Here is a 26,093-nt window from a genome sequence, read left to right as displayed (position 1 = left end):
GAAGAAACCAGGGTTCGCTGTGGCTGGGTTTCCCGTCCAAGTTCACATCTCTAGAAAATAGAAAGGGGATTAGAACCTCCGTGTGTAAACTCCAAAGTCCAAGATCTGCCCTGTAAATGCCTTCTGCCTTGATGCTGGAACGAGACCTTGAACCCTCTAATCACCGCTTCCTTCTATGAAAGTGAAAATACGCCCAGTCCTTCATGAGGGATCTTAGGGCAAGGCATCTCCCAACTTTCTCTCCTGCCAAATCCAAATGCCTGTCCTGGTGGGAGGGGCCGGAGGATCCATCACAAAGGCTCAGAAAGCTACAAAGCCCTCCCAGACACACATGTCACGCCTGGTCTCCACTCACTCCCACGAAAGGGGACGGAAGTCCTTCAGGCTTGCCGGGAGCTCTCTTCACCAGGATTCTACCCTCCTTTCCAGAGGCCCAATGCTGGACAATCCTCATCTGCTATGAAAGTCCATCATTATCTTCATTTTCCAAATACTACTTGTCTAGTTCCCTTGTGGGAGAGACCTACAACTTTGCTGTCAGAAGCAACACCAGGATACATTTCCTGTAGGCCTCTGGGGAAGTCTCCCTAGGTACACACCCAAGGGCGCTTACTGCTGGCTACACAGGTACAGGGCGGGGACTGGGGCCCAGGGGAGGCAGCGGGTGCCCAGAGTACAAACTAGGGCAGCCTAGGGTCATTTGAGTGGGGAGTCAGCCCTGAGAGAGAGGGCCTCCCAACATTTGTGCCCTAGGGCTTCACCTGCTTGGCCCTCGTGGGAGCCTTGCAAAGGTCTGTACGTATTTCATTTCTCTGCACCTGTCACGTGCTCTGCCATCCATCCACGCCTGCACTTAATATCACCTGACCTGCTGAACTGTGTCAGTTCAAGGGGTAAGGTGGCTCTCAGTCCTTTACTCCACAACAAGTGAGCCTTGCTTGTACACCTTAGCCATTCTGATTCTCCCTCTGGGAATGGCCTATACATATCCTTTGCCTTTGCTTTTCTTTTTTTAGGTTTCTTTTCTATTTTGGACTGGTTTTCAGAAGTTCCTTGATTATTCTAGTTATAGCCTTCTGTTGGGTTAAGGCACAGAGAATATCTTCTCCTGGCTTATCACCCATATGTTGATTTTGTTGATAATAAAGCAACATTTTCTATTTTGCTGCAGTCAAATCCATCATATTTCTCCTCATGGATTGAGCTTTAGAGGTAATGATAAATCCTTTCCTGTTACAGAGATATTTCCTACATTCTAATGTATTAGCTTTATATTTTTACCTGTGATAACTAGATAATTAATCTATTTGGAGTTTATGTATATGGCATGAGGTAGGAATCCAATTTTATTTTTTTCCTCCATTATGGAAGGTCAATAATTCCAATGCCATTTACAAAATTATCTGGCCTTTCTCTAATAATTTGTGATTTTATCTATTACATGCCAAGTTATCATATTTAAACAAATTTATTCTGCACGCTCCAAACTATTCCACTTATCTATTTGTTTCTGTACCCATATCACATCATTACAATACTGTGGTTTTGTAATCTGTTTTCACGTCTATAAAGCAAGACCTTCCCTTCGTTTCCCTTTTTCAAAATTGTCTTAGCAGATCATGGGTCTTTATTCTTCCATATACATCATGAAGTCAGTTTCCCCACGTTCAACACCATCAGGCTAGAATTTTTACTGGAATTCATTGAATACACAGACCATTTATGTTCTCTTAAAGTTTGGGCATTATCCCACTATTCATCTGTGCATCTAGGTCTTTAAAAAAATCCATATATTTGAGTTTTAGATTTAGCTCCTTAAAGCTCTTGTGCATTTTTTTGTTAGGTTCCTAACAAATTTGGAAATACTTCAGTATCGTGCAAGGTATCTTATTTTTATTACGTTTTCACGAAATGTATTCTTATTGCAGAGGAATCCATTATCGACTTCATATTCTGATCTTATATAAGCTACTCTTATTTAATGTTCTTAATAGGCTAATTGATTTGTCTGTTGATTCTCTTGTTTTCTATGTTGATGGTCATTTGACAATAAAAACAATGTTCCATAACATGGGTGGACCTTGAGAGCATTATGCTAAGCAGAGAAAGATAAATAATATATGATATTCCTTATATGTGAAATCTAAAAAATCAAAACAAAACAAACAAAAAACCCTTGGAAAACAGTGTGGAATGGTAGTTACCAAATGCAGGGAGTAGGGGAATGAGAGCTTAAGAGTACATACTTGCCACTAGTAGATACATAAGTCCTGGGGCTCGAATACACACTCCAGGAATGTGTAAAACTTGCTAAAAGACCAAAATAAGAAGGAGAAGCAGCAGAAGCAGCTGTTTTGCTTCCAGTCCTTTATCTCACTCAGTGTTCTCACTTCACTGCACTGGCCAGGACCATCAACTACCATGTTGAATAGCGCCGGGTCAGAAAAACATCCTTGTCTTCTTTCTGACTTTTATTTTATTTACTTATTTATTTTAAGTAATCTCTACACTCAAGGAGGGGCTCGAACTCACAACCCGGAGATCAAGAGTCGCATGCCCCAGCCACTAAGTCAGCCAGGCACTCCTCTTACGGACTTTTAAAAGGCTGAGATTTGGGTTTTAGCCTAGTATTTAAAGCGGGTGAAGGCAATCATTAGAAATTTGCTCTTGAGAAGGACTCCTGCGGCTGTACAGGAAGGAGGGATTGAAGAGAGCAAGACAGGAGGCAGACGATGGCTCCCTTAGGAATTGTTGCAGGAGTCCCGGAGAAGAATGATGTGGTCCCAACTGAAACTGCGGAAGAGTGTGGCAGAGAGATCTGGGGGCAGAACTGATGGGATTCTGGGACAGATGACATTCCCGAGTGAGGAGCCAAGACTGAAGCCCTGTTTGGGGGTTGGCTGCCTGGTTGGGGAAATGGTGATGCTATTCACTGAGGGGGAGCTTGAAGGAGAAGCAGATTTGGGGAAAGAAGGTGGATTCCACTTCAGACACGTTCGCCCACAGGGGGCTGTGGAACATCCAGTGAGGAGTCTACCAGGCGTCTGAATAGAAGTATATAGACCTGAGGGCAACGGTCTGGGCTAGGACAAAGAGTTAGGTGCAGGCGTAACAACTCCAGGTGGTATTCGTGAATGTTCACCAAGTGCCTGGCACGTACGAGTTAGCTGCTAGTAGAACTGTCAGGATTACCCGCCCAGCGGTGGGAGTTAAAACCAGGGATGGACGGATGTCCTAGGACCAGCCCAGAAGCCAAGGGGGCTGAGGCTGGAGCCTGGGCGACACCAACACCGGAGGGGCAGAGGACGCCGAGAAGAGACAGCAGGAAGGGCGGACCGAGGAAGTCTAGGGGACGAGTACCACGGACGAGGGAGTGGATCTGCCGAGACTGCAGAGTTACCTGGAAATGAACGTGCCCTTCCGCGAATGGCCAAGCTTTACCCGGGCTTGTCTCTCGCGAGCCGGGGTTTGCACACCGCGATGCACGCCCCTCCCCCCGGCCGCCCGGGGGTCCAGGACTCTGCGGTCCCGCGGCGGACGACACCGGCCACGCCCCAGGCCCGCCCCGGCCCGGCGGAGCGCCGGCGCGGGAACGGCCCCGCCCTCAGCCCCGCCCATAGCCGCTCCGGCCCCGCCCCTCCCGCGGGGCGCACCCGGCGGAGCCCGGGGCCGGACCTGACTCCCAGCTTGCCCCGCCTAGCTTCGCCCGCGCCCGGCTGGCCTGACAGGGAGCGGCCCGCTTAGTCTCCAGGGCGGGCGTCGGGGTGGCGCGAGACCACGCTCAGGGCCCCCCAGTGCCTGGCCGCCACTGCCGCCGCCAGGTTCCAGCCGCGCTCCCGCGGCAGCGGCGGGGCGGGGCGAGGCGGGGGCGGGGCCCGGGGGCGGTGGGCGGGGCGGCATCACGTGGGTAAACACGCTGCACGTGGAGCCGAGTCCGAGCGCGGTGGGCGGCGCAGGCTCGCGGCGGGCGGAGCGAGGCCCGCCGGCTACGGCGCGCGGCGTGTGCGGAACCTGGAGGCTGCGGCCGGAGAAGAGCCGCGTGCGCTAGGCTGAGGTTCCGGTCCCCTCTTCTGCTGCTGGGAGACAGTGGCACTGAGGTCGGGCTTAGCCGTGCCAGGCCCTGCCCTAAGGGACGTGATAAACCTGTGCTAGCCGGGTGCGGGGGGCACGGGCCCATCTCACAGATGGGGAGAGCGGAACCGGAGCGCCTAAGAAACTTTTCCAAAGCCGCGAGGCCAGAAAGTGGAGCACCCTAGGCCTGAACTCGGGCTCGGGCCTCATGGCTCCTTGGTGCGTGGGTCCGGGTCCTGTTCCTGACGTCCTGTTCCCACCCGAGGGGCTGGAGTTGGCAGGGACACTCGGGGGCGGCCTGAGATTGCCCGTTTGTGCGGCAGGGTAGCAGCGGTGCCCGCCTCCACAGGAGGCTCAGAAACCGCTTTCGCCAAATGGTGGCGATAGCTTCCGCCCGAGCGTGGCCGGGAAGGACGTGGGGGGCTGGTTTCTGGCCCCGCGTCGCCGCTCACCAGACGACCCCTCTTCTGGGACCCACCTGTTTCTTCCGGGAGCTGGGGGTCGTCAGCGCCTCCTGCATCGAGCAGCGTGCATGACACTCGTGGGCTCCTTCCCGGAGCCGCCTACTACCCTGGCCGCCCTCCCTCCTCGCTCATCTCTCCTCCTCTTCCTCCTCCTTCTCCTCCTCCTCTTCCTCCTCCTTCTCCTCCTCCTCTTCCTCCTCCTCCTCCTCTTCCTCCTCCCCTTCCTCCCCCTCCTTCCCCTTCTGCGTCCGCCCCGCGCGACCCCGAGGCGCCGCACCGGCACTGGGCCGCCGCCCGGCATCACGACTGGCGGGATCCTGGGAGGGGCGGACAGAGTGTTCAGGATTCATAGAAGAGCGGGTCCGGACCCAAGCAGGTCCCTGGCTCGATGGGCGGTACCCGGCGTTCGGGAAAGAGCACTAGTGCCTCGGGCTCCGTAGGGCCTTCAGTGCCTGAGAGCTTACTTGGGCCTCGACCCTGGGTTGGGTTTTGGGGTTCATATAAACTGGTTAATCGGATTAACCAATCCCTGGCTTCTTAGGCAGTGTAGACACCTGAAACCACCCTCTACCCCCTTCCATTTGACCTTGGACAAGAGGCTGAAACCATCCTGTCTCAATTTCCTCTTCTCTAAAATGGGGTGGTGGGAGACTTACGTGACTAAATAAAGCCTTGTTAACAGTGCTATGCACGCTGTTGGTGCGCACCCATACTCTGGCTGGGAACTGTGTTGTCCTGCTGTCGGCAGGATCCAAGCCCAACCCCGGGCCCCAGTTCTTTCCTCAAGATCTATTTTATGGAAGGTTCCTGACAGGCACCTTCAAACAGTGACTTGTCCTGATGCATTCGCTGACAGGTCAAGACAGTGACACAGGCCTGTGTGGTGCCCCAGAAGCTGAACCCTCCTAGTTGCCTCCTTCCGGCTCACCTACCTACTGGCCAGCCTCAGCTTGTCTCCCTCTGATAATGCCGCTTCCTCTGCCCCACCCCCATGGGAGGACCAGCGGCCTAGCGTGTTTGGCCACACCCATTCTAAGTCTCCCAGAACTGTAGTGTAATGTTGGATGGGGCACCTTTGTTCTACTAAAGAGGAAAAGTCTAACCACAGTGGTTTTCTGGGTAGCAAACAGGCTTTGTGCATGAGAGGCCCAGGCCTGGGGCTTTGGCTAGTGTGGACCCTCCTGTCTTTTTCCTCCTGGCCAGACTGGGGGATCACAGGAAGGAAACGGAAACACAGGGAGACCTAGGCGAAGCCAGAAGGGAAAATTGGGAGGATTGGGGGGTAGGGCAGACCTCAGTGGTGTGTTGCTGCCACCCCTGAGGCCAGGTGTTGGGGCAGGCTTCCTCGCAGGGGTGTCCAGAACCTTCCCTGCATCCTGGGCCTGGCACGGGCAGCCTGCAGCCAGAGGGATCCTGTTGTGGGAAGTGGGATTTTTGCAGCAGCTTCAGATCTTTGCTGTCAACCATCGTTTCAGAGGGTTTCTGTTGTTGTTTGTTTCTGTATTTGCTGTTTCTCAGAACAGCACCCCTTCTCTTCCTCTGTGGAGCCAGGTAGTTCAGATGGGGCTGACTCCAGCCCTGCCCCAGGGCCTGGTGGTGGCCCATGCTTGGCCCGTCAGAGCCCTGCATCCCTCTGGCTGCAGTGATTAGAGAAGGCATGGTCATGTGACCCATACAGGACCAATGAGTGTCATCCTCAGCACTCTGGCTAGAGGTTCTGGGAAGGAGGTGCTTGCTGGTTGGAATATTAGCCTGGAGATACTGGCAGGTGCCACCTGGAGGAGGAGGTCAACACAGAACAAAGCAGAGCTGAGTAAGGGAGAGAGATAGATTCCTGAAGATAGCATACAAACACCCAGATCCAGCCATGCCTGAAGCTGTGTGTGCCCCTGGGCTATCCAGACAAAGTATCCATGAATTCCTTGTTTCTCCTGTTTGAATTGTGTTTCACTTGCAGCTAAACATCTTGATGTCATCTGGCCATCTCATTTCTGGATGAGAAGGCTGAGACTTGGGGGCTCCGGGCCACATGGCTTATCAGAGGTGGATCTGAGCTAGTTATCTGGAGAGTGTCTCTGGCAGGGGGCTCCTGCCTCCTCCAGTCTCTCTCAGTCTCCTGTGCTGGCCTTCCTGACCAATGAACCTGTAGCCTCCCAGTCCACAGATGCCCTCGACTGAATATTCTCTGGGCCAGTGCTCCCTGAGTCTGTTTTGTCCGTAACTATACTTCAGGGCCATAGAGGCTCTTGGCAAACACTGGGGGAGAGAATTAATGAGTCATCAAAACCCGTGTCTAGTTGGGGTTTGGAGGGGTTCGGAAAATCGGGAACTCCCGGAGCTGCCTCTCTTGCACCCTGCCCCCTGCCCTTGGCATGCACGACAGTCCCTTGTCCCACTTTTACTGAGGCCTTGCTCCAACCCCTCAGTTCGTCCCTGGACCATCTCGTGGACGGCAGCATGGCCAGTCTTGGGCAGTGGAGTGAGCGATGGGCTTTCACTCTAACTCCCTTGCCCCGTACCCCTTTGCGCCAACTCCAAAGGCTCAGGCACCCCAGAAAGGCTTCCAGGAACACCCGCTAAGGGACCATGGCTGCTCCCCACCAGCATGGCAGAAGGGGCGAGTGAGAATACACGGGAGGAGAGGGCTTGCTGCCGGGCCACAGGCTGTGCGCCTCCCGAAATGTTCGGCAGCACATCTGCCCGGAGAGAAAGGGAGGCCCGGAATCGCAAGCTTTGTTATTTTTACTTTTTGGTGTGAGGGGCCATCTGTGCAGGTTTGAGCTTGTCTGGAGGAACCAGGATTTGTAGATGAAATTCAAATGTAGGATTACTTTGCAGGCTGTCACGCGGAGACTTTCTCCCCGAGCTGGGGCGGCAGTGCTGGTATTTTTATTGCGGCGGAGGCTGCCAGGGTCCAGCAGCTGTTCGAGGTGAGCGAGCGTGTGGGGCCCTCCACCACGCCATCGTCCACCCCCACAGCGACTGTCGGTCTTAGCACTGGTGCCACCAAGGCTGCCCAGACAGGCCTGGAACACCCGCTGAGCACACGGGCCCTGCAGCCTGCCCAGGGGCCGTCCAGAGCATAGGAAGCCAGTTGGAACGGGAGGTGGGCAATGCCAGCATGTGACCAGAAGGAGCTCTGACCCCCTCAGTTGTTGCCTGTCCCTCGCAAACAACCTCCATGAGCCTGCGGCAGCGCACCCATCTTTGGATATGCCCCCATCATCAGCCACAGGATCCCATGATCCCCCCACATGGAAACTCCAGAAGTTTCCTGTCCAAGCTGCAGGTGGAGCTGGCCACATTGGGCTCCCCCCTCTAGGACCTTCCCACAAAGCAGGGCTATGGTGGGGAGGGGTGTCAGTGTGAAGTGGGGGCAGGAGGGTCATCCAAACCTCATTCTGGAAACCTTTTCTGGGGTGTGGCAGGTGAGAGCCCCGTGCTCCTGGCTGCTCACAAATTGTGCACCGCCCCACGCATCTTGTGCAAGTGAAGTTAGTCTCCGAACAGCAGCCTAAGCGTCAGGTGTGCACGTTCGTCTGGTTAATTTGTAATAGGAAACATTGTTTCTGGCCTGGATGCTTTCCTTGGGCCTGTCCTGGGCCAATGTGCGGCCACCCATGATGGATGGGGTGGCACCGGGGAGAAGGAGAGGACCCTGAGGTTCAGCACATCTCCATTTGGAAACTTTGACGCCATTCCTGACCACTCCTGCCGGGCTCCCGGGGCGGAAGGGTGATGACACACATGGTCAAATGCTCTTTCAGTCATCGCTGTGTTCCGACACACACACTCTTTCCCACCTTATGCCAGATAATGAAACCCAATACCAATCGACAGGGATTGTGGGAAGAAAGCAATCCATAACCTATGTTTTTTCTTTCTTCAAAAAGAACCCTGAGCTGAGGAATGTGATTTGAGGTGCACCAGGAGGGGTCCTTGGCTCTGAAATCCCGCTCCAAACACACGCTCCCACACCTACCCACCCTGCCACCCATGTCGGAGAGAGTCCCTGCGCCCCGGCTTAGGGCAAAGCAGGAGGGCAGCAGGGCCTGGAGACACGCAAACGGCCACTGCCAGCACCGTTGGCATTGCCCGGGTACCAAAAGGACAGGGGGAGGGGCCCAGAGGAGGGCTTCCCAGGCCCTGCAGGGCTCCAGGCTCACTCTGGGGCTGACTCGTGGGGGCAGACAGACCCTTTTTTTTTTTTTAAACACAGAAACAAAAGGATGAAATCATTAGCATCAACTGGGCACATTCAGTGTAGATTACTGACATGCCATTGTTACGAGGATAAAAGAAATATAATTAATAAAACCCGCCCAGCCCGCCTTTCGTGCTCCCATGGATTCTTTATTGGCATCTGCATCTATCTCGCCCACAGACGAGCCCTCTCCCACTGCCCTGGACGTCGCTAAAATGAACGGTGCAGAAAATCACTCGCAGGATCTGGGAGCTCATCTTTTTTCCGCTGCAATCTGTCTTCTGAGGCCTCGGTTCTCTCCCTCCCAGGGCAGCAGTAGAAAGAGCATTTTCTAGCAGTACACAGCACAGGTTCCATTCAAGGAAGAACAAAGCTGGGCCCGAGCTCCCTCCCTCCCGGGACCCTGTGCAGGGCCACCCTGCTAGGGCCAGTTCCCTTTCAGGCACCAGCCTTTGCGGGGGGTGGGCATTTTCTGGAAGCAGCCTTGGAATCACACTTGCCCCACCTCTAGCCTTGATATGCCCTAGATGGGCTGAGTGTCAAAGGTCACCCTGAGGGTCAGCAGGCCGTCTAGAGGACCTGGGGGAGGTGGGGCGACCCTCAGCCCCTGGCCGGCTTCCAACCCACCTGCTTGCCAGCCTACCTTCTGCCCCCTGGCCCCCCACCCACCCTTGTTGTCGAGAGAAATGAAACTTCGTTTGCATGACAGGAAGCAGGGAAGGTCCCTGAAGTGTACTGCAAACCTAAAAACACCCCAGCCCGGTCTTTCACCACCACCTGGAAGAGCAGCGTCTGAAGAGAAACAGAAAGCCACTCTTAACCCCTGAGAGCCTGGGCTCCCAGCGAGAGAACATGCTGTGGCCTCCCGCCCACTGGGCAGATGAGGAGTCTGAAGCCCCAAGCAGGTCAGCGATGAGCTGAAGGCCCCGCAGCCCTTGGGGTGAGAGCCAAGACTCTCCCGAAAATCCAGGGATCTGAAACTCCAATGCCCGTGGGAGGCGGACAGGTAAAGACGATGTCTTTGGACACTGAGCCGCTTTGTCCTGATCTTTGACCTGATCGGAGAGTCTGCTCTCTCTGCCACTTTCCTTGGACCTTTCTGCTTTCTTCGTCCATACTGTTTTCTTGCTCTTGATAGAGTTAGGGGCACAAGCTTTTTGTCTTCTCTGGGAGGTTGGCGGCGTGTAGGTGAGGGTCAACGCCAGGGATTCCGGGGCCAGGGGCAGGGGGCGGTGGGGGCTGCGGTGCTCTGCACTGCTGTGGACCCTGCCTGCCAGGCTGCCAGGGGGCTGGGGAGCCATCAAGCCTATATGAGCTCTCCCAAGTGTCACATGTCAGCTCAAATGTTTCAAAACCTCTTTGCAGCCCAAACACAACAGAGCCCCGCACAGCAGCACCAGCCCCACAGCCCAGGTGGGCAGCCTCTGCTTTGACCTGAGAGCCACAGGGATCCCGCACAGAGTCAGGGAGGGATAGAGGACACAGAAGTTCAGAGGGAGGGCTTGCGACCGAGTCACCATCTCATGACGACGGATTGCTCCTTACTTGTCTACAACAAGATATAACTTGGTTAGGTGCTTAGCAAGAGGGACACGGAGAACTTTCTGGAACACTGGGGGAATGGATTTGTCTGTCTAGTTCTCTGTGTGGTGACGCACTGGAGCCTGGGGTTTTGTACGTCAGTCCACTCTTGTGATCCTTCCAGGAACTGGAATTCGATGGTGTGTGGCTCCTTTGCCCAGAAGAAACACTAAAACAGCAGCAGGGGTCTGATTCGTTTCTGTTCGGGTCTTGCTTTTCAATCGGGATGTGATCTTTTGCAAGTGGAAGCTAGCATGTATTCGTCTGGGCATGGAAGAGTAAGAAATTTAATGAAAGTGACTACACATGTAAGAATCAATCCATCTCTCTGTTCATTCAGGGAGTGAATATTTAATAAACGCCTATCATGTGCCAGGCCCTGAAATGATGTGCTAAGCAATGAAATCAATTGGCAAGCAATCACTGGAAAAGAAAAACGAGAGGGGGTGAGTTTGTATGGGTATGTGCATTTTAAATGACTTAAGAGATACAATGGGATGAAAGAGCCCTGTACAGAAACCAGCAAGTGTATACGATCGTAATGCCAAAACTGTTAAGGACGGCACCTCGGGGGGATTTTCACTTGTACATGTCCGTAGAAGTCTAATTTATCATATCACACATGGTCTCCTTCCACAGTCAGAGGAAGACCGAGAAAGTCAAATAATGGCGATTTTCACGGGAAGAAAAGAAGGCTGTAGCAAATGCTGGGGCAGACGTGGGAAGGCAGGCTCTCTCACACTCCCGGGCTGTGACGATCGATTGGCATAATTCGGGGAATTAGCTAACCACATCTAATAAAGTTGCAGGAGCACAGGCCCTTTGACACGGCCGTTCCAGGTCTGGGAACGTGCCCTGGAGGAACCCACACACGTGACACACGCGTGTTCGAGACGTTTATTGCAGCGTCGTCGGTGGCGGTGACCGTATTGCTGACCTACTCGTGGGCCAGCCTGGGAGGGACTGTGTGCATGGTGGGATAGTCACACAAGAGAAAACTACCACAGTTAAAAATAAATAAATCCAACCCCCCATGTGTCCATGTGGGTAAATCTTGAAAATCACGTTGAAAGAGAATAGGAAGTGATATTATTATAGGTAAGGTTGATGCCACTGGTGTGGATTTTTAAAACACCCAGAATAGTGTTTTTGTAAGTTTATTGCTTATGGAGCCAAATATAAATGATAAATGTTTAAAAATATGTGTGGGAATCGTCCACACTGACCTCGGGGTGATTGTGTCCGGTGAGGAAGAAAGAAAGACGATGGGACAGGGGGAGGGAGAGAAGGGGGCCCCTCAGTGGCATCTTTAATGTTGTATTCCTTAAAAAAAAATGATGTGAAGCTGGTGATGGGTCTCCAGGTAAGTCATCGTACTGTTCTCTGCACTTAAACATGTTTGCCTGTCACATGCGTGTGAACTGGCTTCACTGATGACTTGTGAATGGAGCGGTTTTCCTATGTGTGCTGTGTTTCACTGGTTTCCATTCTTCCTAAGAGTGTTAACAAGAGGAGGTGAGGTAAGCAGTTTCCCTAGAAGCCGGCCAAGGGCACGCGTGTTGCCGCGAGGAGATGTGCGGGTAGAGGCACCCTTCAGACCGGGGTACCGGGGACGTCGGTGGGGGCCAGACGGGGTGGTCTCCTGCGGGAGGTGAGGGTCTAGCTGACTGTGGAGGGGCCGGCCAGCACAGGGACTGGCCTAAAGGGAGAGGTGGGGCAGTCACTGAGGCAGGGCCACTTAGAAATCACTCGTGCATGGAGCGCACAGTCATGTTCCCAGGACCCTGAGAGGCATGAATCTGGGCTTGTTTCTTCAATGTCAGCCTCCAGATGTAGCTGTGAGTCCATCACTGTCCTCTTCACAAACACCAGCTCCCTGCTGCCGGGGACATCGGGCCTGTGTCCAGCCTGACGCGTAAAAGCCCCTTGTGACGTGGCCTCTGTCACCTCCTCTGCCTTCTCTCCTTCTTCTTCCGCTGACTCGTGACCGTGACCGCTTTTCACTGGCTGGGGGGGGGGGGGTGCGGACACAGCAGCACCCTCTCCAACTGAAGTACCGGCCCTGCTCCAGGCCTTTCCCACGCCCCCATGCTCCCCGGGTTCCAGACCTGCTCACCTGCGCTCTGGGATTGTATCCGTGCTCTTTGGTCTCCAGCCCTGGGGGTGCCCAGCGCAGAGCCGGGGCTCACGACGGAGGGCACCTCACACACCACCCCGGGGAAGCCAGCATCAGCCCAGAACTCACTGCAGTCAGAGGCTACACAATTTTGGGAATTGGCATTGATCAGGAAAAATGATTTAAGAGACGGGCAGGGCGGCGGGGAGCAGAGGGAGTCGTTATTCAATACAGGACAGCGTTGCCCTCCCGTCTGGGGCTCCTGGGAAATAGTACCTGGTAAACCTGTGAAACTGAGCACATTAGAGTCTTCGGGAGTTAAATTCGGAATTGGGATGAGGCAGGAAAAATCTATGCTCGTTGAATACAAAATGCAATTGTCTGTCGGTGCAGGAACTGAAGTATCTGCAGCAAATTATATTTAAGACTCTATTGTCACAGACAGATTAGCTAATGCTTGATTTTAAGTATAGGCTTCTAATGCTATTACTCCTGGTTAGCTCTGCCTGGCAGGTAACCTTGTGGAACAAATGACTGCATTGCTTGAATAACATATTTGATCAAACAGGACAATTCTTTCAAAAATTGAGTTCTCTGTGGCAATTTGAGACCTGTAATCAGCAAATTAGATGATTACAGCAGGGATAAAAATAGTCTTCTAACAATGTCCAAGGTATAAATGTGATTTGAATTTCAAAATGTTGAACATGTGGTAGGAAAATGCACGGTTGGGTAAATATGACTAGACATTATCAGATTTGATTTCTCTTTCCAACCCTGCTCTGAGCTAGAGCCTAATTTTGCCGCATAAACTCCAATCTCGTTTGTGTCTGAGTGAGAGGCTAGAAGTCTATCTTGCACTGTCTGTGCTCCAGATCTTACAGGGCTCAGCAGCTTTACTTCTCTGCCTTTAGGACCTTAAAGTCCACGTGAACCTTACCATCATTTATCCACTTGGTATGAAATCCTTGCAGCAATGAGCTGTCCAAGTTCCACACGGGGAAGACGGCATTGGAAGGCCTTCCACACCCACTACCTGAAGACCAGGGGACGGAAACACCAGAACACCTCCGGTGAGGTCTAGCGAGTGAACTGTGAGCTGGGGCGTGACACGAGGATGTGGTTTGCTCTACCACAATCCAATCAGCCCTCCTGTTTGGTCAATAAGTTACTCTTAGTTTCTTCTCTAACACAAGGAAGTCAGCCTAAGGGGCCACGTCACCTCCTTCTCTGGGTTCTCCTGCTCACCCAGGTTGACCAGGTTGCCATTTTCACCCCGATGTCTCTTTGGCATCCCCTGATCTCAGATGCTTTTAGCAGAAGGCAGGACGAAACTGATTTGGCAAAAGGGTACGCAGGGCCCACCAGCGAGGGGCCAAAGTTTGTGCTGACTACTAGCAAAAGGACTTGCTCCTTAAAGCAGGGAAACCTGGTGTTACTTACTAGTGGCTCTTAGTGTTTCTGGCAGAGCCACAGAAAATACTGATTCCTCTGAATTTCACTTAACCGCCCAGGACGTGTCCTTTATTAGCAGAGATGATTCAGAGCTGCCCGTGGCAACACTGCCATTTAGCAAAAACAAAAACAAAGAACATTGATGTCCAGAAATGCAACATTCTTGAATTTGCATATAAAGCATTCTCATTTCAGCAGCTCCGATAACGCTCTGTGACACGCTGTGGGCCAGACGGTCCACGAAGAAATGTTTGCCTCAAACATGTGTTCAGACCGGTGTTGCCTCCCCTGTCAGGCCCTAAAACTTATCCAAAGCTTTGAAAATAGAAATGTTTTCAGTGCCACATTTTTGCATAGAAAATGCCAAATGTAAATTAATCCCTTTGAGGATTTTTCCAACAAGTCACTTCCGAATGATCACCATTAAACACTCACTGCTTCCTAAGGTGGGAGCCTCTCTGCCTGAGATTAAGAACTACTTAGCTCTGAGTACCATTTGACTAAACACCAGCACATGTAGATTTTAACGCATTTATTCGGAACATATTAAAACTTGCCAGAACTATAGCGTCTCAATGTGAAGGAGTAGGGTCTCTCTCCAACTTCATGTAAATATGATACAGATTTTAAAATGGGTGTTTTTATACTTCAGATGGGGTTTTGCAAAATGAGATACGATACCAAGTTGAAAATAAGTGGGTTTGTTTGCTCACACAAACACCGAAGTATTGCAAGGAAGTGAAACACACAAGCCCACCACGATGAGAACCCCCCACAAAATACGGTGTGAACTGTACGCATCGGGCCTGAAAGTGGACAGGGCCTTCCTCCATTAGCAAGGCTCTTGGTGACTCCCTCAGCGGTCGGGAAACAGGCCGTGCACGGACCCCTGGCCTGGAGCTACCTATCATTTTATTTCACATTTTCTCCTTCAAAGTATGGTTTTAGGCTACTACCTTGTGTGAACAAGTTCTCCGAAAAAAGTTCTTTAGGTTAAGATTTGAGTAAGGACGAAAATGGTATTGAGTAACACTGCTTACAGATGCTTTATGACCTCTGGCCGATGGTCGGGCAGAAGTCACACCAAAGAATCCTCTTGGACGCAGACATGCGTTCCCCAGGACCGCCACGGCCAGCCCGTGAGCCCCACCTGAGCAGCCACTGTGCAGAGCTGGGAGAATGGGGGACAAATGCCAGATCGAAGCCTCATTCCCACCTCAGGCGGCCTTTGGGAGGCCTTCGTGGCTGCACGTAAAGCTCGCTTCCAAAGTCTTTTCAATATATCTGCTTGAAAGGTGTGAGCTTTAAGAAGTATGAAGTTAAAAAAAACTCGGTACGGCCACACTCAAAGATGACTTCTAACTTAAATGATCACACATAGCTCATAAAACCCGCTGTCTCAAAGACAGTGTTCTCTTTATTAAAAAAACGGATAGACATAGCAGCACTTACAAAATAACAGTTCATAAAAGGCATTGTACATTGTCAACTGATAGTGTGAAAAGGGCAGGCCCCCAGCACAGCTGGTTGTGGGCTCCACGTCACAGCGCTCACAACCACCTGTTGCCCTCGATACGCCACAACCCAGCACACCCGAGGGGAGCCCACAGCAGCGTGGCGCTCCGCAGCGTCAAGCCTTCGTTCCGCGTGTGAACAGTCAGTCGAGTCAAGTATCACCCTCCTTAGCAGCATCTGGAGCACTCGTCGGTGTTCTGGAGGTGGCTGGTGTACTTGACCCACTTAGTTCAAAAACTCTAAGCATTCAATAAAAAACACTTGTCCCTGTCCAGTGCCATCCACAGAGACGCTCCGGTTGCAGAAGACACACGCTCTTCCATTTAAATATCTGTAAAAGCTAACGCGCCTCTGCCCCCGTGCGCAGCAGAGAACTCGGAGCGGGCGCTTGCTCACAACTGTCTTTGGTGGAGGATGCAGGTGTGGTCACGCTGTCCCCTGCTCACTGCTCTGCTTCTTACTGCTCTGTGGGGGAGTGAGGACCCCGGTGGGGAGAGGAGAAATCCTATTTTGTTCAGACAATATGGCTTTCTTTGCTTGGGCTTTGTCCTGGGAGGAATAAAAGCGAGAAACGTCAAAATGGAAGAATGCGCCCTTTGGGCTTCGCGTACCATGTGCTCCCTTCTGAGGAGAAGAGGGCAACAAGACAGCGAAGAAGCATCTAGAGTCGCTGGTCTACGTGCTCGTTGGACATCACATCTAGCGAGCACAGTTTTTCTCTTTCAGAGGAATTAACAGAAGTGGAGTCTTTCGAGGCTATCTGGAGCCTGCCTGAAGGCAGCTTTAGGAATTTACCCGGGGAACGGGGAACACGACTCACCAGCAAGTCCAAGCTGTTGATGTGCGTCTGGATGTTGTGCGCGTCTTCAGCAGGAACCCCCCTGAAGTGCTTCAGCTTCGAGCTTCCTGTCTCCCTTATAACCATGGCAAATGGAACCATCCACTTGACACACTTCTCTATATCGCACCACTGATACCCTGCAACGAAAATAAATGTTAGGCTCCATCGGTTTGTAAGTTTAATACACCTTGTGAACGGACGGGAAAGCCGACGTACCTGAAACCTTTTGCATCAACTCAGAGGAAGAGAAATGATACAAGGCAGAAGCAGCAAGGACACCATAGGGAAATTCTAAGCAGCCGACGTCCAGGACACAGAGATCTAAAAGCTGTGGGGGGGGGAAGACCAGTGAAGCAGGCGGCTAACATCTGTCCCTTCTAGAGCTCCTCGGTGTCCCGCTGGGGTGGGAAGCCCCCCAGAGGTAACAGCCACCCACCTCTGCGATCTGTATGAAGATCTGCTGGGGATACTGTGGCAGGAGCACTTCATACAAGTCGTTTAGATACGCAACCTGCATATATACATTCAGCCAGGACACGATGGTCAGGGGACTTAAGTGCCACTTAAGGGCCTAAAGGAAAACAGAGAAAGGTCAGACCAAAGCTTGAGAAGAAAAAAAAAAAAAAAGACATTTCTGCTCCCTTTGGGCCGCTAAAGGAGTTCAAAATGCAGCTGGATTCCATGCCACAATGTGTCCAGCTGGAGAACACCTAGTCAGATGCACTCACGCCAAATGTGGAAGAGATATTATGTATGCATTTAACAAAAAAGACTGAAAAATTAACTTGTAACCTACCTTCATAATGATTAATTCCATGCTGAGAATCTCCTCTCCTGAACAAGCCCCGTCCGTAACATAAGCGAACTGGTGTAGCTTTGGAGGGTAGATTTCCTAAGAGGAAAGCGAAGGGAGAAAGGACTAGCAAATTTCTCTAACAGTTTTAACTTACAGTGTACAACCAAATCACTGTTTTTAGTATGCTAGCATGGAAAGAGAGAGGGAACATCACGGACTAAATACAGGAGCTATTCCACTGGTCAAAATGCATTCATCGTGAAAGAAACCAAACACTCAACATTAGCAATAAATAAAGACATAAATACAGCTTTTACTCTGTGGGGATATTTTTGAAATTTTCACCTTTTTAATACTTTGAGCAACACGTTTGAAAGTTGGCCTATCCACCCTTCTCATCACATCAAAATTCGAATCGTCTTCGGTCAAAGTTCAATTTTTTGCCTTACAGTAACTACATTAACCTAAGCATTTTATATACTCACTACTTCCCTCACTTCTTGGTTAATTTCTAGCCCTTTCTGCTTGTATCTTTACTTTAGATGACCTCAAATTGGGAAAATGTAGACAAACAGGTGGCCTCTCCCAGTCATCTCAGGGGACCTCCAGAAACAGCATGTGCTACATAACAAATATTTGAAAATAATTTACCTCAAGTTTGGCAGCAATAAATAAAGATGAAATCCCAATAAGCTGTAAAAGTGTTTTTACAATATTTTGTTGTGTTGCCATATACCGATCAAAGAAATCCTGTGCCAAGTAAAATGTTTCTCTGTGAAGTTTATAGACTTCGCACACCTGAAAAAATAGTAAGTTTTAGAACAGTTACTTGAGGAAAAAAGAAGGACAAAAAACAACTTGCCATGAGTTTTGGTGAAGGACAATATAACCAAATCGAGAGAGAGAAGTCTGCTTTTCTGAAGGGACTGTTACCTGGCTTGTCCCTAAGCCCCTGAGTGCAAGGCTGGAACTCAGAAGGATTAAGTGTTCCATGATCTATATAATAGTAAGAGCAAATGTGCGTAGGCTGGTAAAGCAGCATTTTCATGGAAACACTGTGAATGATTATCTCAAACTATAAAATTAGGACCATGCCTGCCCTGCCCACCTCACAGGACTGCTGAGAGATCAGGTAAGATGGTGTGCAGGAGGGAGCAGGAAATAGCAGACCGCAACTCGTCACCACCACCTAATGTCTGATTATCCACAGAAAACTGCCATTCCTCCTCAGGCCTTCCCATGTGGGAGTGCAATTCATGGGGTTAAAAAGTAGAAAAGGCACCGGAGAAACAACAGGATATTGAGAGAAAATTCCATCAACCACTAAAGAGTATTTCTAAAGTCCAGGTTGAGGCATATTTGAAGTCAGTTTTTATAAAGTAATACCATTATGATCTGATCAGAAGTGAAACTAGAGCTTCTGTCCTCTCAGGAACAAACTCTCAGACCTATGTCACCCAGCTCACGATTGGGCACACGGCCTGAGCACCGCCTTTCCCACACGCATGCAGACTTCCTGGCTGGGCTCAGGGCTGAGAAACAGCACCGCTGCAGACAGGCCTGCAGTTTTGTTCCACTGAAGACAGAAAAGTTACCATTCTTTTCTACCCTTTCAATGTTATTACGTGACTTTTGGGATTTACTTTCAGAGAGAAATCTTCCTTAAAGTATATGGCATCACCTACATTATACAAAATAGGACTTCTCCGTCACCACATCTTATGAGTTGAAGCCTGGGAGAGTAAAGTATACTACATCTAATGTTTTGAGGAGTGATAAAATGTCGCAAAGGGCCCAGAAGGGCTATGTGCCGTTGTGGCCCTGCAGTGGGCAACTGGAAGGCCTGTAGTTTTAAGCAGGCAGGCCTGACAAAGAACTCAGTACAGGAAATGTTAAGGTTTTCAGAGACCAATTAAAAAAAGCCAATTAATAATAGTAAAAACAACTACCTTTTCTTGCCTACTATTTCTACTTCATACAAACTCTGCAAGGAAAATACTGCTAGAAAATATTACAGATGAGAAAACCAAGATTCTAAGTTCAGTGACTTGCCTGAGAAGACATATACACGGTGAGGTGGCAGCAGGGAATCGGATTCTAGGGTGAGCATAACAGGGGGGCACATACCCCCAGAACATAGGCTTTCCAAAGAGTACACCGCAGTTTGTTTTTAGGGAATATTTAGACACTTAGTTTCCACAGGTCCTTTTGCATAAAATGGATCTACCTGAGATCCCTTCAACATCACAAAGAAAGCCCACTTCTCCTCCCCCAAGGCTTCCAGGCGTCTAGGAAGCACCCCTTCATCGAGGCACCACTGAGTCACCCACACGTCCTCTCAGAGGGAGCTGCACTGCCCATACAATATCGCTCTCTATGTTTAACAATTACCCATCACAATTTGTAATACTCGTTCTTTTGATCAATTGTTGCAGGGAAGTCTGACAGTGTGACCAGTAAAAGATGTGAACGGTATATTTTGTTAGGATGATATTCTGTGGGGAAGGAGAAATGGATTCCAAGGAGTTAAAAAGGAACCATGTAAGCTTTCTGACTGTTAAAGATAAGCCTGTTCACATATTTTTAAAACTTATGATAGAGGCTATCAAATAGCTGTTATCTGCATTCCACTGGATAGATTTAAAAGCAATTTAATTAACGAAGACCAAATATCAATATTTACAGTTAAGTGGAAAATAGAACTTTTGTAATTATTTGAACTTTGAAGAAAAAAATGAGAGGCCGACTTAAAAATATCTAAGAGGTAAAGAGACTTCAGAAATTCTTCTAAGGAAGAATGCAAGCAAAATGGCAATATATATATACCCCAGCTTCAGAGACACACAATGTGTCAATGGGATCAAACATAGGAAGAGATCATAATAGCACAGAAGATTCTGGAAGCGGTCAATGCTTCCAGTCCTCAGGAAGACTCAAGCTCACCTCCATTAACCAATCCAGAAGAATCGCTCGCATCTTAGGCTGCAGGAGAGGATGCCGCTGCATAAAGTGCTTATCCCGTAAGTATGTCTTTTCCTTGTTTAGCATAATTTTCCAGACCTCATCTCTATTTGCCCAGCTACAAAAACCAAAACCAAGTGAAAGACAAAAGGCAGGTGTCAGTATGCGTCCACACTAACCGGGTGAGCTTGTGCACAGGAGTAAAAGATCTGGAAGGCACACGGCAGGGAACTTACTTCAGTATAGGCAGTGGTGAGGCTCTGGAGGGCATGAAACTCTGCGGTGCACACGTGGAACTTGGGGATGCCGGCTCATCCTCTTCTTTGTCAGGTGTGGGAATCAAGGAGCAGGGGTTTTCACACACAGAATTGCCGTCCCAAGGCTGTAAAAGAAAAAACACATTTTTAAATGTTTGATATGAACCAGCTATTTTTACATTCATTGATTTGTAGAACAGCCAGTAAAACGGAAACTGTCTTCACACTAGACAGCAATCTCCAGGCCTAACTACTTATTTTGGACTAAATTAAGATGAAGATGGGACTCGTAAGTAAAAGCCGCAGTCGTGACTCCGAGCTTTCATTTCACTTGTCACTGGCTTAGGAGTCTATGCAGTGAACATCTAAGACAACTACAAAGTCAGTAGCATTTCATCCTCCACGTTGTCACCCTCAAACACGTACCTGAGCAGTAAGACAGGTCCAGGAGGGGTTAAGATGAAATGCACACAGGTCTTCTATTACAAAAAATGACAATACCAATGATACAAATCCATTTGCAGCTCAGTAAGATACTGGGCATAACTTCTAAGGTATGCGTGGGATTACTTCGTAACAGCCGAAAGGTTTGTTTTTTTAACAAGTATAGCTAGTCTACTAAAATTTCTTAAAAGTGAAAGGATTACCAATAAAAGTATTTACACGAGCACTCCACATTCACAAGCGTAAAAGATCAAATGTAAATTGATTACCACCTATCTTTAAAATCTCCCCATCTTAAAACAAAAACCCATCAAATGTGACATCTTTTGGTTGCAAGACTAACCTAATATATTATATAATGGGGACCTTTTGTTTTCCTTAACTCAAAACAAAACAAAAAGCATATCTGCCTGGTTAAAACCAAACCCAGGGATGGTCACAGGATATACTAAGAAGTCTGTGGAGATAGAAGCCAGATACCCCTGAAGACCTTTGAATCCTGCCCCTAACGTCTTGTACAGAATGACTCAAATAACTGATAAGTGAATAAACCATCATTAAAAACCCAAACAATATGCTTTTCTTTCAGAGATTCCAGATACTTAATTTTATTCAATTTTCAATATTTGGAAAATACTGAGGTCACTTTGCCATTTAGAAAATTTTCTTTTTCAAACTACTCTGTTTATCGTCCTACTCTGAAAAGAAGCCGACGATGGATTTTCCTGAATTTTAAAGAGTTATTCTGTTGACAATGTGGCAGGTAATAATGCGGCAAGATTGGAAGCCCTGTGGAAGTCTGAGACTCTCGGCACTTTTTTTTTTTTTTTAAGCAGACAGCTCATTGAGGTTGACTAGAAGAAAAGGGACAACAGGACGACTAGAAATGAGCATGGGGACTTGGGCTCCAGGTGCTACCTGGAGAACAGTGTAGAGTGGGGCTCTCATGGCACACCAGCTACTTTCAGAGGCAGCCAGAGCACTTTCGGTGTGCTGAGAAGAACAAAGCAGGATAAAGCTCTTCTCCACCCAGGGTGCAAAGAATTGGGCATGCAAATCAACCATGACAACTCCTGCCAACAGCTGTTCCAGAAGGGCAACCTCCCCTTCCAGCTCTAGTATCATGTGCTGGTAGCATTTCCTTGACAAAAAAAGGGCCACGTAACTGCTTCAAGTTGCTCTTCATTCAAGAATGAATTCTAGCTGTGAAGGCAGAAGCTGGGTGCCACCCTCCGCAGCCAGATGGCTGAAAGAGCTGAGAACAGCTTTGGGGAGAAAATGGCAGCAGTTTCCAACCCGCAGTTCATAGACAAACTGGATGACCCACAAGGAGACACATGGTTAGGCAAGTTTTAGGACCCAGCGTCTGAAGCACCATGTGAAGTCTATGTCCTTTCTCTTGAGCGGATACTGGGTTTTAAAGGAGGCCAGATCCATCTGACTTTAGGAAGGAAAGGGATAAGAGCAAGAGACCAATTTTGACTATTTCTAACCACCCCTGACTCCTTACGCCTCTTTTAATTAAGAACTACCTATGCAAAAGCAGGTGCTGTGAAGTAACTAACAGAAAGCCCAGGATCCGCTTCAATAAAAAAGGTGGGTCTCATGCAAAAAGTTAAAACAACAAAACAGATATACTGAATGGATTTTAGATTAAAGGGTAGTCTTGTCGTTAAGAAAGGCCTAAGGTAAGAATCGAAGGTTCTCTGTGGTCCTGATGAAGCAGTTATAAGGAGTTTAGGATAATGCCCACAAGTAGCTCAAGGCTGTTGTACTGGGCTGAACTATAACTCCGGAGAAAAATTTTGTGTCATTAATAGGCAAAAGGGTTGTGTTACCCCAAAATTCTAGTTTCATGAATCTACACAGAGAAATAACAAGACAACGACTGCTCCATAAATAGATGGACAATTTTCAAGCTATCTGCTTTACATAATGTGCAGAAACCTGTTGTCATTAATCTCTGAATAACCATGAAAATTCCCTCTAGTTAGTGGGAAATGATATGGCTATTCACATACCAGAGCGATCAACTGTCCACAGTTTAGGGCTGGGACCACAGCCCCATTTTAGGCACCCTAGACCGCTCCGATCCTCCTGGAGAACAGAAACTACTCTAAAATTCTAAGAAGTCAATATGGATGCCTTTGTTTCATTCTCACTTGGAAAATTCAATTCAAGAACAGTTGGCAAAATACACAATTTTGAGTTTCACGAAGTAGAGATCCATTTTATCATGCCCCACAAAAAATCACCCTACTTGAAGTTTATTTTTTAAAGAAGAAAAGAAAAGAATTGTCTTCCTTCCTTCCCTAAAGTGAACTATTTCTTCATCTAACGAGAAGGAAATCATCAACCCCCTTGTTCAATATTCAGTGGACCTCCCCAGAAATGCTAATTACTAGGGTCTTATGTGCAGTGAAAACTGTTACTACAAACTTAGTGCTTTAAAGCTCTTCACTCTTCCAGAACCAACTGCTATGGCTGTTGCTCACTGTCCAACAAAGTGCTGTGCTGCCCGTTGCTAACCTAGTTGGGACCATTGCTCTCAGCTCGAATACTATTCCTGCTCAGCTTTTCTCCGTGATAGCGTCAGAAGGCCTGACCCGCTGGTTTGGAGATAGGCTGCTTCCCCTACTGGACCCATAACTACAGTCTCCAGCCATTTCTGGAGGTAGAGAGATAACACGAGCTTTTTCTGCTAGGAACTTCTGATATTGTAATGATATCATAAGCAGGCAGGAAATTGGCGGTAACTCCATGATGGGGACACGAGAATGAACTAGTCAAAAAACTGTGTTGAGACACATATATCATCACACAGAGTATTCCACTAATACTCTGGCTGAGGCCAGGTCAAGCCCCAGACAGCAGTGATCACTGTAGGTAATTGCTGGATGGGCTGAGAACCCCCCAGAGCGGGGGGAGTTAGAAACCTGACCTAAATGGGGTAGGAGGTCCTTAAACACCATGATGTGATGGAAAGACAGAAGTGCGGATGGGGAGAATTCATGGTTGCTCATGAACACACACAAAACCCCATCATCACAGTTACCCAGAGTGTCAGGAGACTTCCCCCAGTTCACCAGCCTAGAGACAGGGCTTTAGGATGGACTCCGCCCCTGGCTTGCACAGGACTCTGGGTTACTTCTTTCCTCTGAGTCTGAGTTTCCTCAAGGGCAAAAGGAGAGGACTGAGCTATTCTATGTTCATTCCAGTCCTTCCAGACATCAGCGCATGTTTGTAATCTCAAAGGTGCTGGTGAGGAACCCAAGACCTTCCTGGAGTTCCAAGGCTGGCAGAGGTCAGAGCCACTGATGGGCACAGAGCTCAGCCATAGGCACTGTGGCCATAGGTAGAGAAAAAGCCTTCAGCGGGAGGCAAGAGAGATTAAGACTCCATGTAACCCACGGAGAGCAGGAGGCCCTCCACCTAGGCCCAATCAGCAAGTGTACCCACCTGACTGCCGCACTGGCTTCTCACAGTCCTGTCAATTTTTGCAATCTCTTCATCTGGATCCTGCAAGAACTAACATAAAGCAACCCCACCCACCAAGGAAACACACCAAACAGTCCAAAGACAAAAACAGAGAGAGAGAAGAAAGAAAAAGTTGGTTAGGTTGTGGGCACCATTTCCGCCAAATGCACTCCCATTGACCCCTTATCAATAAACATGTGGCAGAGCCCAGTCTGGTTCCCAGGTAAGACTTGGGGGGGGTCTCCTCCCCCACCTGTCTCCTTTGTACTCACAACAGCCACATTTGCCTTCCTTTTCCTGGAGCGAACAGAGACATCGGTGCCACTTTCCTCCTTCATGGTGTCCCGTTCCTTCGCATCCCTGCAAAGCCAGGGTGACACAGAGGTCAGGGTGAGTTCTCCCCAAATCTGGGTTCACCCCTCCCCCACCACTGAACACCCTTCCCGTCCCCACAGCGACAGGGCCACTCACCTCTCCCTCCTCTCCCTCGGCATGGCTTGGAGCGTGGGATCAGGTCTCAGGCCTTGGGGGCACAAACCGGGCAGTGGGGTGAAGAGGACTGACCGGGGTGGGGGTCTAGGGCCGGCCAGCCGGCCCCGGACACCCCTCCCCCTCCCGCGCGGGCGGCGGCAGCGGCAGCGGCGGGAGCCTCCCGGGCCGGTCAGGAAAATGGCCGATGGGCCCGGGTGGCCTGTCACCCGCGGCGCCGCCAACAGTCTGCGATGCCGGGTCCGAACCCGGGGGTGGGGGGGCCCGGACGGCCCCGAAATTCCCGCCGGCCCATCGCCTCCCTTGCGGCCCGGGCTGCCTCAGTCTCCCCCTCAACATCCCCCCCCCGGTCCGTCTCTGAGCCACCCTACCGGGGCACCCACTCCGCGCTGACGCCTCAGGGACCCGGCGACCCGGCCTCGCCCCACCCCCACCCCGGCCCGGCCCGACCCGGCGCTGTGGGAGTCCTCGCCACCGCCGTCCCGCAGCTCGCGACAGGGCCCTTACCCGAAGCCGTCTCCGCGGCAGGCAGGCGGCACGAGCCGAGGCCGGAGGCAGGAGGCAGGAGGCAGGCGACAGAAGCGAGCGGGAAGCCGGGAGGCGGGAGGCAGCGGCGGGCCGAGCGCGCGGCGGTGGCGGGATCCGCGCCTGCCCCCTACACCGCGCTGGCGGCCGAGCCGGCTGCTCCTGCGCCCGGCTAAGAGCGGGACATTTAAAAATCCCTGCGCGCGGAACCGGCCCCCGGCCCGCCCTCGCACCCTCCCGCCACCCTCCGCCCCGCCCCGGCCGGCTCCGAACCCCTCAGCGGCCGCCCGAGGGCCCGGGCCCGCCCAGCCACAGCCTTCAGGACCGCCCCGCCGCCGAGCAGGCCAGCCGAGTCGCTCGGGACCGCCGGGGGGCGGGGCCTGCGCGGGGCGGGGCCTGCGCGGGGCGGGGCTAAGTGACAGGGCCTGCGCGCTGGAGGGGCGGGGCCGGGGCCGTGGCGGGGCCTGCGCGGCGCGAGCTGCGGCGCCGCGCGGAGCGGGACGCGGGAGGCCGGCTGGCGCGCGCGGTGGAGGGCGGGGCCGCGCCGGGCGGGCAGGACGCGGGGGAGGTCTGGCGCGAGCGCAGCGGAGGGGCGGGCCGAGGGGGTTCTGTGGGCGGAGCCGAGCGGTGCTGGAGCGGCAAAAGGCCGCGTGGCCCGCGCCGGTGGAATGTAAACACGGCTGGCGGTGAGGGTTCGGGCCGGGGCGGGGGTCTGGCGGGGGTCGCACCGGAGCCAGCGGGAGGACCCGCCGTCCGTCGGTCTGCCGCGCGCGCGCACTGTCCCTCCTCGCACGTCCTCCCCGCCCCTGAGACGCAGGGTTCCGGGCCTTGAGTCGGGGCGGGGATGTGCCCAAGGTCACAGCGCCTGGTCGCTGGCCTACAACCAGTGCCACTGGC

General features: G+C 50.9%; 1 protein-coding gene across 1 annotated transcript; it reads right to left on the bottom strand.

Annotated features, from left to right (window-relative positions):
- Positions 1 to 15,273: 15,273 nt before the first annotated feature.
- CCNE1 (cyclin E1) lies at positions 15,274 to 25,360 on the bottom strand. Its single transcript, XM_026484248.4, has 12 exons — positions 25,179 to 25,360; positions 24,654 to 24,705; positions 24,455 to 24,542; positions 24,165 to 24,233; positions 20,241 to 20,386; positions 19,987 to 20,122; positions 17,695 to 17,841; positions 17,044 to 17,139; positions 16,684 to 16,818; positions 16,464 to 16,575; positions 16,227 to 16,384; positions 15,274 to 15,955 (listed from the first exon to the last, which is right to left on the bottom strand). The coding sequence occupies exons 2-12, from the start codon at positions 24,674 to 24,676 to the stop codon at positions 15,833 to 15,835; spliced, it is 1,233 nt and encodes a 410-aa protein (XP_026340033.1). The 5' UTR covers positions 24,677 to 24,705; positions 25,179 to 25,360; the 3' UTR covers positions 15,274 to 15,832.
- Between the last annotated feature and the right edge of the window lie 733 nt (positions 25,361 to 26,093).

This window comes from Ursus arctos, unplaced genomic scaffold (genome assembly GCF_023065955.2).
Source record: "Ursus arctos isolate Adak ecotype North America unplaced genomic scaffold, UrsArc2.0 scaffold_19, whole genome shotgun sequence".
Taxonomy (NCBI): Eukaryota; Metazoa; Chordata; class Mammalia; order Carnivora; family Ursidae; genus Ursus; species Ursus arctos.
The sequence above is the reverse complement of the archived record's forward strand: the minus strand, read 5'-3'. Positions and strand labels throughout refer to the sequence as shown.

What these genes read in the sequence shown, in the direction of transcription:
- CCNE1 (XM_026484248.4), bottom strand. Translation starts at nt 24,676, where the DNA reads ATGCCGAGGGAGAGGAGGGAGAG. An exon ending in GAAGCCAGTGCGGCAGTCAG is followed by an intron (nt 20,387 to 24,164) that starts GTGGGTACACTT and finishes TTTCTTTTACAG; the next exon opens with CCTTGGGACGGCAATTCTGT. An exon ending in TTCTGGATTGGTTAATGGAG is followed by an intron (nt 17,842 to 19,986) that starts GTGAGCTTGAGT and finishes CTATTTTTTCAG; the next exon opens with GTGTGCGAAGTCTATAAACT.